The 17,148-nt window shown below is 39.0% G+C and overlaps 1 protein-coding gene across 4 annotated transcripts in view; it reads right to left on the reverse strand.

Annotated features, from left to right (window-relative positions):
• The window catches only part of LOC101850745, a 61,266-nt gene that overhangs the window by 4,757 nt on the left and 39,361 nt on the right, over positions 1-17,148 (reverse strand). For all 4 annotated transcript variants that reach the window (XM_035971819.1, XM_035971821.1, XM_035971822.1 and 1 more), the window contains 11 exons: positions 16,943-16,980; positions 15,440-15,575; positions 14,149-14,285; positions 12,783-13,005; positions 11,107-11,221; positions 8,503-8,722; positions 7,331-7,482; positions 6,059-6,617; positions 3,758-3,863; positions 2,437-2,640; positions 830-1,016 (listed from right to left, as the gene is read on the reverse strand). In XM_035971819.1, coding sequence (XP_035827712.1) covers positions 830-1,016; positions 2,437-2,640; positions 3,758-3,863; positions 6,059-6,617; positions 7,331-7,482; positions 8,503-8,722; positions 11,107-11,221; positions 12,783-13,005; positions 14,149-14,285; positions 15,440-15,575; positions 16,943-16,980 — 2,077 coding nt within the window. The remainder of the gene's footprint in view (positions 1-829; positions 1,017-2,436; positions 2,641-3,757; positions 3,864-6,058; positions 6,618-7,330; positions 7,483-8,502; positions 8,723-11,106; positions 11,222-12,782; positions 13,006-14,148; positions 14,286-15,439; positions 15,576-16,942; positions 16,981-17,148) is intronic.

Below are 17,148 nucleotides of genomic sequence, written 5' to 3' on the forward strand. Positions count from 1 at the left end.
ATACACACCAATGAAACCAAACTTCTCCCATAGATAGGGTAATGCCCACTTTTGGTGTGGGTCCAAGATTTCTGGAAACCCCCGAAATCTGGGTTAGCCCGCTTGTCCTTAAAAGCGACCAAGTAGCTTGACAAGTGCTGATTTAGATTTATTAAGTTTTTCCACATCATAAAGAGACACAACATGAGAAAGTTAAAAGCCTATTACCTTGAAAAATAAAACTCCAACAAAACAACCCCGCCCACGCCTCTAACCTCCCCCCCCCCCCCCCCCCATCCAATGAGACATTGTAAGTCAAAACCAGGAACTAAATTGAACTTCACAAAAATTCTGAAACTTTCACCAGATCACATAACTCTTACCAGAACATATATGTGAGGCAGCGTGGAGAAATCAGGCATTCGTAAAAATAATTAAATCAAAGAAACATGCATTTTTCAGTCACTTTGGCAATTTTTATCGAATTTCTGTTTTTTGGCCCAATTTTGTCATCTTTTATGTTCATAAAAACACATTTCCATGTGAATGTTACTAAAAAAATGTTGATTAAAGGCATAAAATATCTAATTTTAAAGTTTTCAAGGACTCTCAAGCTATTGAAGTTTCCAAACTTTGGAGGCCATTTTCTAGCAAATTTTACCACTGAAACCTGGCAACTCCACCTCCTTCAATCACAAATACCTGGACTTCTATTTAAGATAGATTGGTGTTTTTTTCATTGAAAGCAAGGCAAATGAATAAGTATTCAGATGATATCAATAACTCCACATGCCCCAAAATTGACGAGCGCCAGATTCCATCGCTCTGTGACACATATGACTATTCTTACCTGGCTTCTTGTAGTGGCGGAAATCCTTGTTGATGAGCACAAAATGAAGCACCACGGGGCAGTGTGGGTCAGTGGGGTGGCGGAAGATGTACAGCTCCTTCATGCCCTCCCTGTCAAAGACGGATGCGTCGATCGGGGGGAACGGCAGACGGTTGAGCCGAGCCCACTTCTCCGCCAGCAAGAGCTCCTGGGAAGACAAGGAATTGCATTGTATATTTTTAGTGAACGCATTTCCAACCTCATTGCGAGAGTTTTTCTCATAGAAATTTGTATACATATACATAGATATTATATGCATAATACTTTGTTTTACGTACACGCATGTCGATTAGTCTTTAAGATGTGATGTCTTTTTCGATGTAATGCACATTGAGCATTTTGCTATTTATTATTAGTATTAATGTTGGAGAGGAAATTGTTAAACAACATCCATTCCTCTCACCATCATAAGACAAAATCACATTAATTCTGTTCACCATCATAAGACAGAACCACACCCATTCTGATCACCATCATAAGACAAAACCACATCCATTCTGATCACCATCATAAGACAATAAGACAAAACCACACCCATTCTGGTCACCATCATAAGACAAAAAGACAAAACCACATCCATTCTGGTCACCATCATAAGACAAAAAGACAAAACCACATCCTTTCTGATCACCATCATAAGACAAAACCACACCCACTCTGTTCACCATCAGAACTCTTACATGTCATAAGCCTATTCCCTGCTTTGTCTCAACAACTCTATTTTTTTCATTCAAGAGAAGAAGAAAAATAGTTTGCAAGCACACTGACTTGTGTATGAAAAACTATGTGAACGTAAAACTGATTATATAATAAATATGATAGTGTCAATGACTGTCAAGATGACTGACTTTGTATGGAAGCAACTGTATTTGGATACATCCCCTTAAATATGTCATGTGTGACTCAATGTCGAGATATAATGCCATACGAATATGTGAGGCAGCGTGGTCAAACCAGGCACTTGTCAAAATAAAGAAACTAGCATTTTTCTGTTAGTTTTTTCAGTTTATTTCGCTTCATTCAGAGACAAGAGTTTATTTTTTTTAATGCTTTGAAAAATTTGAACAATATGCATACAATCTGAGTTACATTTTCTCCTTCTGAGTTACATTTTCTCCTTCTGAGTTACCTTTTCTCCTTCTTTACATTTTCTCCTTCCGAGTTACTTCTAAGTTACATTTTCTCCTTCTGCATTGATTTCTAAGTTACATTTTCTCCACTTAAGTTACATTTTCTCCTTCTGAGTTACATTTTCTCTTTTTTAAGTTACATTTTCTCCTTTTAAGTTACATTTTCTACTTCTAAGTTACATTCTTCTGAGTTACATTTTCTCCTTCTAAGTTACATTTTTTTCTTCTCAGTTACATTTTCTCCTTCCGAGTTACATTTTGTCCTTCACAGTTACATTTTCTCCTTCTCAGTTACATTTTCTCCTTGTAAGTTACATTTTCTCCTTCTAGGTTACATTTTCTCCTTCTGAGTTACATTTTCTCCTTCTGAGTAGTTACATTTTCTTCTTCCGAGTTTTAAATTTTCTCCTTCTCAGTTACATTTTCTCCTCCTCTCACCTTAAAGGGCTGGTGCTGGTCAGACGGGCGGGCGCTGAAGTCAAAGGACAAGATGACGTCCACCTGTCGCTGGGGTCTCAGGACCAGGGGGTACGGGGAATTGAACGTCAGCCCGGCGTCCACCATGTACAAATGTTTCACGCTGGTCGGGTGCATCTCGAAGATACCATCAAACTCATCACCTTCTTTTACGCGCTTCTCAACCTGCAGCGAAGAGAGAAGGAGTTTTCTTACTGTTGGTCTGTTTGTTTAAGGGAAAGAGCAGAAACTATACAGGATGACTGGTATTATCTGTTGACTGGTGTCAAGTGTGAGATGTACAAAGACCACATTTCAAATGCTGAGGTACTGAACAGAATCACAAACTCAGTGGGGCAGCATGAAGATCTACTGACCACAGTGAAGAGACAAAAATTAAAATGGTATGGGCATGTCATGCATGCAAAATGCCATAAACTTATCTTAATAATGAGGGACTCAAGTAGATTATTACCCCAAACCCCCTCACCCCCTAAAAAAACCCCAACAAACAACCTCCCCCCCCCCCAAAAAAAAAGAAGAAAACAACAACAAAAACCCTCCAAAACAAACTAAGCCTCAAAAACAAAATATTGACATTATGCATACAAACAAAGAATTGTTTGAGAGGCATCGGTAGCCTAGTGGTTAGGCTATCAGACTGGGTATCATAAGATTGCGGGCTTGAGGGTTCAAGCTTCAGTTCAGTCCGACGTTATATCCTTGGGAAAGGTATTTTATAAGAATTTACCATTTGGCTGGGTCCTTTCTGAGATGGACGTTAAACTCCGAGGTCCCGCCCGTCTCTCAAATAACGTTGATAGGGGTATTAAACTTATACTGTTTCACCAGTTTCAAAGAACTGTTCACCAGCAACAGCGACAGAAACTGCGGGAGGGTCTTTGTGGCGTCGGTGGCCCAGTGGTAAGGCTACCAGACTCATAATCGTGAGGTTGCGGGTTCAGGGGTTCGAGCTGCGGGCCCGACGTTGTGTCCTTGGGAAAGGCATTTTACACTAATTTTCCTCACTATGGGTACCTGGCCATAGGCAGCGAAAGATCTTGTCAGTAAGTTAGTGTTTTAGCGCCTATAAACGACTGCTTGCACTGTATGCTTCCCAGGAAGTTGAGGTTGTTTCAGAATGCTTTCAGGTCTGCTGGGGTAATAGTATAGATTGTGAAGCACATAGAGCTTGCTGTTGAGCGGGGATTTGCGCTATACAAATGCTATCTATTATTATTATTATTATTATTATCATTATTATTATTATTATTATTATTATTATCGTTATCTCATTTCGTACCGGCGTAAAAGGAGACAGAGGATATGTCTGCTGTAAGGACAAGCCCCGCATGAAGTTGTGGATGACAGCGGCCCGGCCGCGGCGTGTGCTGAACAGCTCCCATTTGCTGGAGGAATACAGGAGGGGGGGGGGGAGAGATTGTGTTGAGTGAGGATGAGTGAGTGATTGAGTCAATGAATGAAGGAAGGAAGGAATGAATTGATGGATGGATGGATGGATGGATGGATGGATGGATGGATGGATGGATGGATGGATGGATGGATGGATGGATGGATGGATGGATGGATGGATGGAAGAATGAGAGAAAGAGAATAACTGAAAGTCTTGAAATAGCAGACATAAATGAAATTACAAATACAAATCCAGACAAAACAGCATTGTGGGTTGTGAAGATAATGAAATTTAAAGAAAAATATGCATGGTTTTCCTCACTACAGCTTCACTGATAGATAGATAATAACAACTTATAGACTGACTATAACACAGTGGTATTTGAATCCACTGACGTTGACTCACATAAACTTTTCAACACTTTGATATGTTTAAAATAGCACATTCGCATTTCTTTCCATGAAAGAGTTTTCTGCTTTCGGACTAACACAAACACTTTAGAATATAGTCCTAAATCCTGTTTAGATGAGTCAAGGCGTACAGTAGTTTTTTTTACTTAAATGGTTGAGAACAAACAATTCTTCAAAAAGAGTCATCTTTGCAAGCTCCAATATTAAGCCTGTAATTACTTGCCAGACAGAGAATGTAATCTTGGTCGTCACACAAAAAACAGTGTACTTACTTTTCCATTCCACTCAAGACAGACAATATCAAGATACATGTACTTTCATTTTTTCTTATGAGAGGCTAATTAATTCCTTTACAAGATAGTGTTTTTAACCCAAAGTATCGATAAAAACCAAAACATAAACCATATGAGAGTCCAAATTAATACCTTCATAAGAAAATACTTTAAATAAACCCAAAATATCCATAAAAACCAAAACATAAACCATATGAGAGTCCAAATTAATACCTTCATAAGAAAATACTTTAAATAAACCCAAAATATCCATAAAAACCAAAACATAAACCATATGAGAGTCCAAATTAATACCTTCATAAGAAAATACTTTAAATAAACCCAAAATATCCATAAAAACCAAAACATAAACCATATGAGAGTCCAAATTAATACCTTCATAAGAAAATACTTTAAATAAACCCAAAATATCCATAAAAACCAAAACATAAACCATATGAGAGTCCAAATTAATACCTTCATAAGAAAATACTTTAAATAAACCCAAAATATCCATAAAAACCAAAACATAAACCATATGAGAGTCCAAATTAATACCTTCATAAGAAAATACTTTAAACCCAAAATATCCATAAAAACCAAAACATAAACCATATGAGAGTCCAAATTAATACCTTCATAAGAAAATACTTTAAACCCAAAATATCCATAAAAACCAAAACCTGAACCATATGAGAGTCCAAATTAATACCTTCATAAGAAAATACTTTAAACCCAAAATATCCATAAAAACCAAAACCTAAACCATATGAGAGTCCAAATTAATACCTTCATAAGAAAATACTTTAAACCCAAAATATCCATAAAAACCAAAACCTGAACCATATGAGAGTCCAAATTAATACCTTCATAAGAAAATACTTTAAACCCAAAATATCCATAAAAACCAAAACCTGAACCATATGAGAGTCCAAATTAATACCTTCATAAGAAAATACTTTAAACCCAAAATATCCATAAAAACCAAAACCTGAACCATATGAGAGTCCAAATTAATACCTTCATAAGAAAATACTTTAAACCCAAAATATCCATAAAAACCAAAACCTGAACCATATGAGAGTCCAAATTAATACCTTCATAAGAAAATACTTTAAACCCAAAATATCCATAAAAACCAAAACCCGAACCAAGTGTAAAAAAGGTGGCCCACGAATTGAAAGAATCCAATTTAGGCAGAATGTGTAGAGATACAACTTTAGATCTGTAAATCTATAAAGATAATAATATTTGCGAAGTGTGCTGACAAAATGAGTTACTTCTTGGACTCGAGCCTTATGGGAATAGATTCATCACGTTAACAGGTGAAGATTTTACAATTTATAAGTATGAAATAATAAAAGACATGTTATAATTAAAGAATATGGCATAAAAAGAAAATCTACATATTTGATCCTAGTGTCGATTTTTTAACCAATATCTTGATTAATTTGTAGATTGCGAGGAATAACTCATTTTGTCAGCTCGCCTCTCCTTCTATTACTCACCTTTCCACCATGCTTTTCAAATACTGCTGCCAGTAGCTTTTGGAGCCACTTCTTGATTTTCTCATTGAAGAACTTGCCCTTCTGAAAGCTTCTCGTTTTTCCTTCGAAACATTCCCTCGTGTGGGGCAGGCGCCCCATCTGACAGATTTCTTGGCGTCTTCACTCTCGTCGTTATTCTCCGCCACAACGTCTAACAACTTGTTGCCAGGCGCTTGTGATTCTAACTCTTCCGAACCCTGCTTCATCTTCTCTATTTTCCTCATCTCAACAGAACCTTTCCTGTTTTCAAATCGGCAAGACTTGAAGAGTTCGTCGTCTTCTTCATCTTCATCATCTTCCATGTCGCTTTCATTCCCCGATTTTCCCTCTTCCTCGTCATCGTTAGCAGGGTTGTTGAAAACTAGTCCGTTCTTGTCCTGGGCATTTGGGTTGCTTTCTTCTACTGTAGGGAGTGATTGAGAGGAGGACCTGCGTTCATTGCTGACTCTGTTGAAATCTTGGGAGTTTTGAGAGTCTAGGCTAGAAGTTGATTCAACACTACTCTCTTTTCGGAAATTCTCTGAGGATGTGTGAATAAAGAAGAAAAGGATGCGATATTGAATTTATACCGTGTTTGATCTGGGGTGTGGTTGGGATAAGTGCGCTTGGGTAAATTGAGTGAAAGAGCGAGTGAGTGAGTGAATGTGTGTGTGTGTGTGTGTGTGTGTGTGTGTGTGTGTGTGTGTGAGTGAGTGAGTGAGAGAGTGTGAGTGAGTGTGTGTGGGTGTGTGTGAGAGAGAGAGAGAGAGAGAGAGAGAGAGAGAGAGAGAGAGAGAGAGAGAGAAAGAATGTGTACATGTGCATGTAGATTTTTTGACTGAATTTGTTATTTTTGCTTACCTTCTACACAACACTGAGTAAGCTATAAGTAATAAACTTGTTTAACCTTATCCGTACGCCCTGGGTCATTTTGTACCCCCGGTGTTGTTTTCTTCACATTTTAGAATACTTCTAGTACGAAGATCTCTTTAATACTTTCAGTATTTCTCCAAAAAATCATTTTGACAGACTGCTATGCAAAGCGTACGGATCGGATTAACGAGTAAATTCCCTCTTGGAAAGTGGTGGCACAGAGTTCACCACGTCGTATGGATATGATAATAAAACACAATGTACGGATAGGGTTAATTTATTAATATTTAACGTTGCTGGTGTTATTGACTGTTCTCAAGTAGAATACACAACAGCTATCAGCAATAAACTTGTTGAAATCTTTCTCCTTTCACTACTCACCTTCACCAGTAGTGGCCCCTGCGTCGCTGTCTATGCTGCTCTGGCTGTCAAAATCAATTTCGTCATCGCTGCAGTCGCTAGAACTCTCTCCCCGAGCTTCGTCTAGCTCTTGTCCGATCTCCTCCCGAAGCATTTGTTCTCCCATCTCACGCCTGCTCGAAAAAACATGATATAGTGGGTGGTTGGCGGGTGCTCTGGTGTGGTTTGCTCCTTCTTTCCTATCAAACATCTATCGACATCGTCCTTATCTCCCCTTCTTCTTTTTTATGTTTGTTACTCTCTTGTAACACCTCTAATCTTCTGGCGCTCATATGACCTTATGCAGTTGCAAGCGCCGTAAAACGTTTACTAAACAAATAAACATGATACAGGACGCTCTTTTAGCTGTGGTCTTCTGGTAGGAAATCTTACTTTTATTCACATGAGCATTTTTTGAGTATTTTAGATATTCACTTGTTCTAACTCATCCATTCATTCATTCTTTAAAAAAACAAACAACTCTCTCATCTTCATTTCATTCATTCATTTATTCATTCTTTCCTTCATTCTTTTATTCATTTCTCTATGTATTCCCACACTCATTCAAAAGTTTCCATGTACTAACTCTTGTACATTATCACTAATCCAACCTGTTAGTTACTGACCTATGAAAGAAAAACAAAAGAAAATACAATCTGAGAAATAAGGAAAGAGACAGAAAGAGAAAAAAGAAAAAGAGAGAGAAAAAAGGAAAAGGACAGGCAGACAGACAGACAGGCAGACAGACAGACAGACAGAAGAAGGAGAAAAATAATGAGATAGAGACAGAATGAGAGAGAGAGAGAGAGAGAGAGAGAGAGAGAGAGAGAGAGAGAGAGAGAGAGAGAGAGAGAGAGAGAGAGAGAGAGAGAGAGAAGGGGGGGAGAGGGAGAGAGAGAGAGAGAGAGGGGGAGAGGGAGAGAGAGAGAGAGAGAGAGAGAGAGAGAGAGAGAGAGAGAGAGAGAGAGAGAGAGAGAGAGAGAGAGAGAGAGAGAGAGACAAACATACAGACACAAAAAAAAAAAAAATAAATAGACAGACAGACAGACAGACAGGAGTGACAGAAAAAATATTGAGAGAGCTCATGTGTACCTACAAAATAAGCGATGAAAACACAAGACAGAACTAGATGTACTCGTTCGTAACAAATCTACCTCATCATCTCGGCGGGATCCAAGCGCCGGTTGTCTTCCAACAGTCTCTTAAACAAGATACAGAAGGCACTGCCCCAGATTCCTTGCAGGAAGTGCAGCGGTTGTTCGTCAAACTTTTTCACCAGCTTCCCCATGAAGAACTTGCTGCCAAACAGCTCGGAGTCCATAAAGGTGCCATATTTGGGCATGCCGATCTCGTACGGCGAGAACTCGACCCATTCTGAAAGGCACAAAGCAGGAACGTGTTGTAAAGTAGAGTAATCATAATGTAACATTATAAGTACCCACTGTATGGATACCTTGCGGGCTTTGGTGCTGGGGGGAACGGAGCACTTATGGACCTGCCCGGTATGCAATGACGTTGTTGCCCAGGACAGGTAATACAGGTAAGTACCCACTTTCAGTATTCCATAACAAGTACTGTAATGGTCAGTATATCGGTATCGCTGAGAGCAAGAAAAGAGCAACACACACACACACACACACATACGCACGCACACACACACACACACACACACATAGACAGATAAACAACAAAGATGTCTAGCCTATGGCAGCACAAGTCACAATCATGTAAAGTATAAGTCTTATATTAAACTCTGGAACACAACCCGAGAAGTTGTTTCATTTAGTAATGTTCAATGTTGTTGGTGTTCTTGGACTGTTCGCAAGTAGAATACACAACATAAAGATCCTTGTTTATTGCGAGATTCTTACGTAGATTCACCGTCCTCGCAGTCAACGCAGTTTTCATCATTTATCCCTTCCAAGCATCGCTAACAAACAGCCTGCTGTGTCACTGTCATGGGAAATTATATGTGAGGCGTGCTGACAAAATGAGTTATTTCTTGCAATCTACAAATCGAGATATTGGTAAAAAAAATCGACACTGGGATCATATTTGTAGATTTTCTTTTTATGCCATATTGTTTAAGTTTAAGTACATGTATAACATGTCTTTTATTATTTAATACTTATAAATTGTAAAATCTTCACCTGTTAGCGTGATGAATCTATTTCCCATAGGACTCGAATCCTAGAAGTAACTCATTTTGTCAGCTCACCTCACATATCGTGATTTCACTATGTTGGAAAAAGCTTGAGAACAGGCAAACCAAACAAGTAAAGGCCATAAACCAATACATTTTCAGAAGGTAGAATGTGTATAAGAAGGAGAGCTCAATTTTGAAGATGTTGGGCAATACAAAAAAAAAAGAGATAAATGAAATAGTGACTTGGAAGTATGGCAAATTGAGGTGGCTGCGACATCACAGAATGAATGTGGACATGTGCATGTAGAGTTTTTGACTGGATTTATTATTTTTGCGTACCTTCTACACAACAATGAGTCAGCTATAAGTAATAAACTTGTTTAACCCTATTATTTAATTGGTTGTCGACACTAGGTGGGTTATAAGGTGGTCTACAGTTATTTTGTATGACGGGGCTGTGCGGGACACATCCTGTAAAAAGACAGCCCCCCCACCCCCTCAAATATTGTTCTAGTGTGGGATTCAAACTTACGTTCTCTGCTTGTAAGGCAAAGAGCACGACAAATGTTCACAGATGCCTGAACAAAGACACCTTGAATACATTTGAAATACACAATTTTCATTTGATGGCTTTTCATTGTGGACTGAAAATGAAATATGGTGTCTGATATTAACATCTGAATCATTTCTAAAGTAACATAGTTTTTGTACAGTGTACTCAATTTTCTTCCAACAGTTAAAAGTCATATATATATATATGTGTCATGACGTGGTGGAATCAGGCGTTCATCAGTTTGTGGACATATGGAGTTTTAGGTACATTGTATCATTTTAAAGCTTGTTCACTTGTCTAGCTTTCGGTAAAAATAATACTCATCTATCATGAATAGAAGTTGAGATATTGCCGAATGAAGAGTGTGGGGGTCACCTGATTTCAGAGGTAAAATTAGCGAGAAAATGGCCGCCAAAGTTTGGTGACTTCCAAAGCTTGTGAGTTCTAAGAAACTGCAAATTTACATTTTTGTGCGTTAAATCTACATTTTCGGTAAAATCCACACAGAAATATGTTTTTAAATGGACCGTAAAGGTGTTGAGTCAAAAAACAAAAATCCGATAAAAATGACCAAACAGACAGAAAAATGCCAGTTTTTTCTATTTTATTATTTTGACGAGCGCCTAATTTCATCACGATGCCTAACATATGGAGCTGAGACAGATTTCTACACATTACTGACACAGATGCCCTGCACGCTGTGTCAAAGGTTTGAAATAATCTGACAAGTATTTTACAGTTAAACAACAAATAATGTGTAAAGATTTTAGCAGTAGGAGTGTGAATCTTTGAATCCCATTTTCTCAAAACTATGCGCCATTGAGTTAAAACCCTGTCATTCTAAGACTTTAGTAAGAGTTTTATGGCACTTTCAACACAATAAGGTCATATAAGTGCTGAAAAGATTAGAGGTGTTACAAGAGAGTAACAAACACTAAAAAAGGAGGAGGAGAGATCAGGACGACAGACGTTTGATAGGAAAGAAGGAGCAAACCACACCAGAGCACCCACCAACCACCCACTTGGCTGACATTGTAAGAAGATGAGCCTCTCAAATACCTTGGAACTGTCTGGCTGGTACATCTTTCTTCACGTGGACACACGTGTACAGAGGCATCGGGATGTCTCCGTCTTTGATCGTCTCTCTCTGGTCCGTTAGGGTGGCATTCATTCTCTGTAGACAACACAAACACAGTAATGATACATAACGATAAATTTCACTTTTTGTTTACAAAATAGTTTTACGGTGCTTGCAACACAAATTGGTCATATAAGTAAGTGCTGAAGATTTGAGGTGTTACACAAGAGACATACACACCATACACACACAAATTAAATGGAGAGATGAGGATGATAAAAGTTTTAAAAGGAAAGATGGAGCAAACCACATCAGAGCACTTACCAATCACCCACCCACTGGATATCACTTACATAGCACAATTATATTGAGAAAGATGCTAAATACATTTTAATTTACAGTAATACAAAGAACATAAGAACATGAGCACTATATATGTTTCCTATAGCAATCCTTTCTCTCCATCTCTCTTTCTCTTCCTTTCCTACAAGAACTTGCATGACTACACCCACACCCACATACACATCGATTATGACACACAGTCACTAGTCATAGAACAAGCATGGACTAAAAAGCTATACACTGAAAGAATTTTAAAATATTACATATGGTGCATTGGAAATGTTGTTCATTACTGATTAAAGCTGGCCAGAAATGAAAGCCCACACAAACTTTTCTGATTCACAACAAAACAAAAACTTTTATGGCAGAATGAGTTAGAAGACAATTATTATAAAATATCTGAACATTTCCACAAATGTTAGCTCAATCGGTATCATGTTGGGTATTGACTGATGTGGCTGACTCTGGTTTGAATTTCTGTAGGGGCATACTTGACCTTGGTTTGCTTAGGAAATGTACAAGGTTTTCCACCAACTGGGATTTATCCCATCAGAAACTGATGATAAATTCAGAGGTCTTGCAAGTTATGAGATTTTACAGCGTTGAAAAGTGGATACAGATTTTTACAAAAATTTCTAAAGCAAGTCACAATGTGAGAATTTTGTCAAAAGTGAGAGGTATTTTTAGTTTTTTAGTTTCAGTAAAGGTTTTTCGGCGCTTGCAACTGCATAAGGTCATATGAGCGCCAGAGGATTAGAGGTGTTACAAGAGAGTAACAAACACAAAAAAGAAGGAGGGGAGAAAAGGATGATAGATGTGTCAGAGGTAGTCTGGTTGAAACAGAGTCTAACCATAGAGTGTTGATGTCGAGCCTACAAGGAGGAGGACGAAACTAAGGACCATGTGTTCATGAGATGTCCCGCCAACTATCGTGCCGGAACCCGTCTGCTAGGACATTTCAGTAACCCACTTTCAGCACTTTTAAAGGACCCTTGGGCAAGTGTTGAGTTCCTGCATGCTGTAGGCATCGCTGACCGTTTACGACGCCACAGCGCCAGAAGAAAGAGAAAGAGAGAGAGAGAGAGAGCCATAGACAGTTGATATCCCTATACATAAATCATGAACAGTTTGAGAGGCAATGAACTCACTCAGAGGCAGAGGCAGACAGAGGGAAAAGATACTGGACAAGATAACAACATGTTTGGGAGCAGCAAGAACAACAGACACCATTGCTGCAACGCAAGACAGAGTGAAATAGAGGTCCATGATCGCCCACACAAGTCGGCAAGACACCGGATGATGATGATGAACTCACTCCAGAGAGCAGTGTCTCTCCCACCATCCGGCCGAAGATATCGGTAAAGCTGACCGGCTGCTTCTCCCGTCTCTTCTTCACCAGGTAGGAGGTGTACTTGTACATGGTGGCCGGAGTGAAGAATCGTAACAATCTCTTGTCGATGTTCTGCTTCATCTCTTCCTGGAACTCGGCCATGTCCACGTTGGGCCACTTTGGGTGTGAGTACAAGGTGGACAACAGCCTGGGGGGAACGAGTCACATGATGAAACAAATCAACCAATGAAAGAATGGATTAAAAGAAGTGAATAATACAACAACAAAAAAATTAACAAGAGAATATCTAATATACTTTAAAAAAAAATATGAACAAGTGAATATCTAAAATACTCCAACCCCCCCCCCCAAAAAAAAGTGAATCCCCCCCAAAAAAAACAACAACAACCAAACATGAACAAGAGAATATCTAAAATACAGAAAAAACCATGAACAAGAAAATATCTAAAATACTGAAAGAAAATCATGAACAAGTGAATATCTAAAATACTATTTAAAAAACCAAGAACAAGTGAATATTTAAAATACTCAAAAACAAAAACAAAACATGAACAAGTGAATATCAAAAATACAACCCCCCCATGAACAAGAAATACTTTTTTTTAAATCTAAAAAAGATAATTCTAAAATACTAAACAAAACCCATGAACAAGGGAATATCTAAAATACTATTAAAAAAAACCAACCCATAAACAAGTGGATATCTAAAATACTCCAAAAGTGCTGAATGGAAGTGAGAATTCCTAACCCACAGGGCAGAGGGGAGAGGGAAAATGTGGATAAATATAAAACGAAGAATGAAAAAAAGAATGTTTGAATCTCGTCTCACTTGACATTAAAGCCTACTAAGTCTGTCTCTCTCCTCTACTCCCTCTCTCTATCTCAGGCTATTTCTGTCTCGCTCCCCTCCTTCTTTTCTTTCTCTCTCTCTCTCTCTCTCTCTCTCTCTCTCTCTCTCTCTCTCTCTCTGTTATTGTTTCTGTGTCTCTTTATCCCTCTTCTTCTCAATGTCCAGACCTCATTCTACTCTCCCCCCCTCCCCGTCTCTCTGCCCCTGTTCTATCTCTCTCTCTCTCTCTCGCTGTCTCTCTCTCTCTCTCTTTCTCCCTCTCTCTCTCTCCCCCTCTCTCTCTCTCTCTCTCTGTGTCTGTCTGTCTGTCTCTCTGTCTGTCTGTCTTTCTGTCTGTGTCTTTATCTCTGTCTCCGTCTCTGTCTCTCTTTCTCTCTCTCTCTCTCTCCTTCCCTCCCTCTCATAATTTTGTTGATATAATTCCCCTTTTTACTTTAAAATCCAACCCCTGACCTGATTTTAAAAAAAAAGTCAGCTCACCATGAAGACCCCGAGAGACCACAGGCATAAGTCACACAGTCCAGCACGCCCGACTCCTTCAAAGCTTTCACCACTCCACTGTAGGCAGTCATGGCCCGGAACCCTCCTCCCGAGCCCAGAACTGCCACGGTCGGCACCTGAGAGAAAAAACATCATGACATTAGTTTTAATTTTAGTAGAGGTTTTACGGCGTTCTCGACTGCATAAGGTCATATGGTCACTTTTAAGGACAAGCGGGCTAACCCAGGGCTTCCCAGGAAGTTGAGGTTGTTTCAGAATGCTCTGAGGTCTGCTGGGGTAATAGTATAGATTGTGAAGCGCATAGAGCCTGCTGTTGAGCGGGGATGTGCGCTATACAAATGCTATCTATTATTATTATTATTATTTCGGGGGCTTTCAGATATCTTGACCTTCACCAAAAGTGGGCCTTGCCCTACCTATAGGAGAAGTTTGGTCTCAGCAGTGTGTATATTTGTTTGGTTATAGAAAAAACTCTTCTTGTCTTTTAAAGAAACTGAACAAGGGGCAAAAACTTTGATTTTCTCAAAACTTTGATTTTCTCAAAACAGCATTTTTCGGGATAGCCCCCTTGTGCTTAAAAGCGACCAGTTTTAGTAGAGGTTTTGCGGCGCTCTCAACTGCATAAGGTCATAATATGAGTGCCAGAAGATTAAGAGGCGTTACAAAAGAGTAACAAACACAAAAAAGAAGAAGTGGGTGAGCGCTATATAAATGTCATATATTATAATTACTGTTCCAGATGTTCCTCAGACCTGGACAACCACTCTTCTCCTTAACAATGGGTGGTCATCTTGAACTATTTTAACTGTTTTTGTTTGAACTAAAAGTACCCATTTACACAAAAAAAACAAAGTCTCAGGACTACGTCTTTTGTGGTAAACCATGTTTGTCCATCCAGCAACCCTTTTTTTCATCCTCATATCTTCACAACCACAAGCACATTCACACACTCACACAAACACACACACACACACAACCACTCATACACACACACACATATACATACACACACACAATCACACATTCATCCACACAATCACATATAGGCCTTCAGCACACAACACACAATCTCACACACACATACGTACACACACACGCGCGCACACACACACACCACACAAACATACACACACACAATCACACATTCACCAACACAATCTCACCCACACCACACAACAAACAATCTCAGACATTCACCGACACAATCTCACACACACCACACAACACACACACACACCCGACAACTCACACAATCACACACACATTCTACCTCATTAATGTTCACCGGTCCATCTTCCTCCCCAATCAAGTTGCAGACTCCCTCCATCGCTTTCGCCTTCCGTCTTTCAATGAACTGTTTCTCAGCGTCACTCAAGCACAAGCTGTAGCGAAGTGTTGGGTATCGACTGAGGAGGTAAACGAAATAATAATATGATGACATTATTTTCGTAATCATAGAGAGCTTTATCCTATGAGCAGACTCATTACTTTTTACATTGTGAGTTCTTTGTCATAATCATATATTCTTTTTTGTTCAACATAAGCATTGATAAAAAAAAAATAATAATTAGAAAAAAAAATCTTTTTTTTTTTTTTTGGTGCAACATATGCATTGATTTGCATTTTCAGGACCATAAACCTGTTTATTGTAAAAGTGGACTTTTATTATTGCACCAGTACGTCAAACTGTATGAAATAATTTTAGAAGAGGTTCACAAAAAAAAATTCTTCTCCATCGTACATGTCTCTGCCTTACTTAGTTTATTATAAGTCACATTCAACATCTAGTTGACAGAAAATTGGCAAAATGAATGTAATTATTAACTATTATTATTATTAAGTACTTCTTAACAAAACTGAAGTAGTACAGGCACGTCACATGACCATGTGGACTGACCTAAACTATCCCACAGGGAACAGCACGAGGAGGGAGACGAAGAGACAGACAGAGGAATAGATGGGAAGACAACATGATCAAAGTATGGATCGATTGGCTGTGACTGAAACATCATACTACAGAAAGTTGAGAACCCGGAGGAGTGGAAGAAGCTGGTGGTAAAATATTTTTTTTTTTTTTTGGTCAGTGTTTTACGGCGCTCGCAACTGCATCAGGTCATATGAGCGCACAGGACACACCTAATATATTCAGTTGGTAGGAAATTTTAAATTTTGCCTGGGTGGTGGCTGAAGCCTACTCTTATAGATTTTAGACCACCAAGGGATCTTTAACATGCACAACTTGCACATGAGCCCTCCGAGATTTTTCCCCATTGTCCGAGAAGGCTAGGTGTAAATCTTTCCTACCAGAAGATCAGAGGTGTGGCTGAAAGACAGCAGTAAGAAGGAGCCAAGCAGTAGCAGCAGAAAGAGTCAGGAGTCCAGAGGAGAGGGCAAAGGAAGTGAAGGGGTGGGGGCAGAAAGAGGAGACGAAAGCAGACGACAGAACAAACATTGCTAGAGAGCAGGAAAGGAGGTGAAAGGAGAAAATTTTAGAGAAGACAATTTTTCAGTTGCTACCCGGACTCAAACGCGGGACCTTTGAATGAGACCTCTAGAGACCTCTAGGCCACGAGAGCCCCCTTGTAAAATCTACAGTGGTGCTGCAATGGTCCGCTCCTAGAACACTATTCCAGCGTCTTATGAATTAGGAAAACAGCATGAGTATGAGCATCCCAAAACTTTTTTTGTAGCTTTCTAACCCAGTCCCCAACATTCTGAAATAATCGGAGGGCAGGAACAGATGGACTCTGAGGGCAGGAACAGATCGACTCACTCGAACTCCAGTTTGAACTCGATGTCAACCTCCGTTACCTGTGGGGAGATTGTAAATAATGGCAATGATAATAATAATAATAATAATGATGATAATAATAACAATAATAATTTCAATAACAATAATAATCACAATACCCAAATGCAATAGAATTAATAGCAAACATAATTATTACTAATTATACTGTGTTTTATGATGAATGTGTG

This window comes from Aplysia californica, unplaced genomic scaffold, assembly GCF_000002075.1.
Source record: "Aplysia californica isolate F4 #8 unplaced genomic scaffold, AplCal3.0 scaffold00513, whole genome shotgun sequence".
Lineage (NCBI taxonomy): Eukaryota > Metazoa > Mollusca > Gastropoda > Aplysiida > Aplysiidae > Aplysia > Aplysia californica.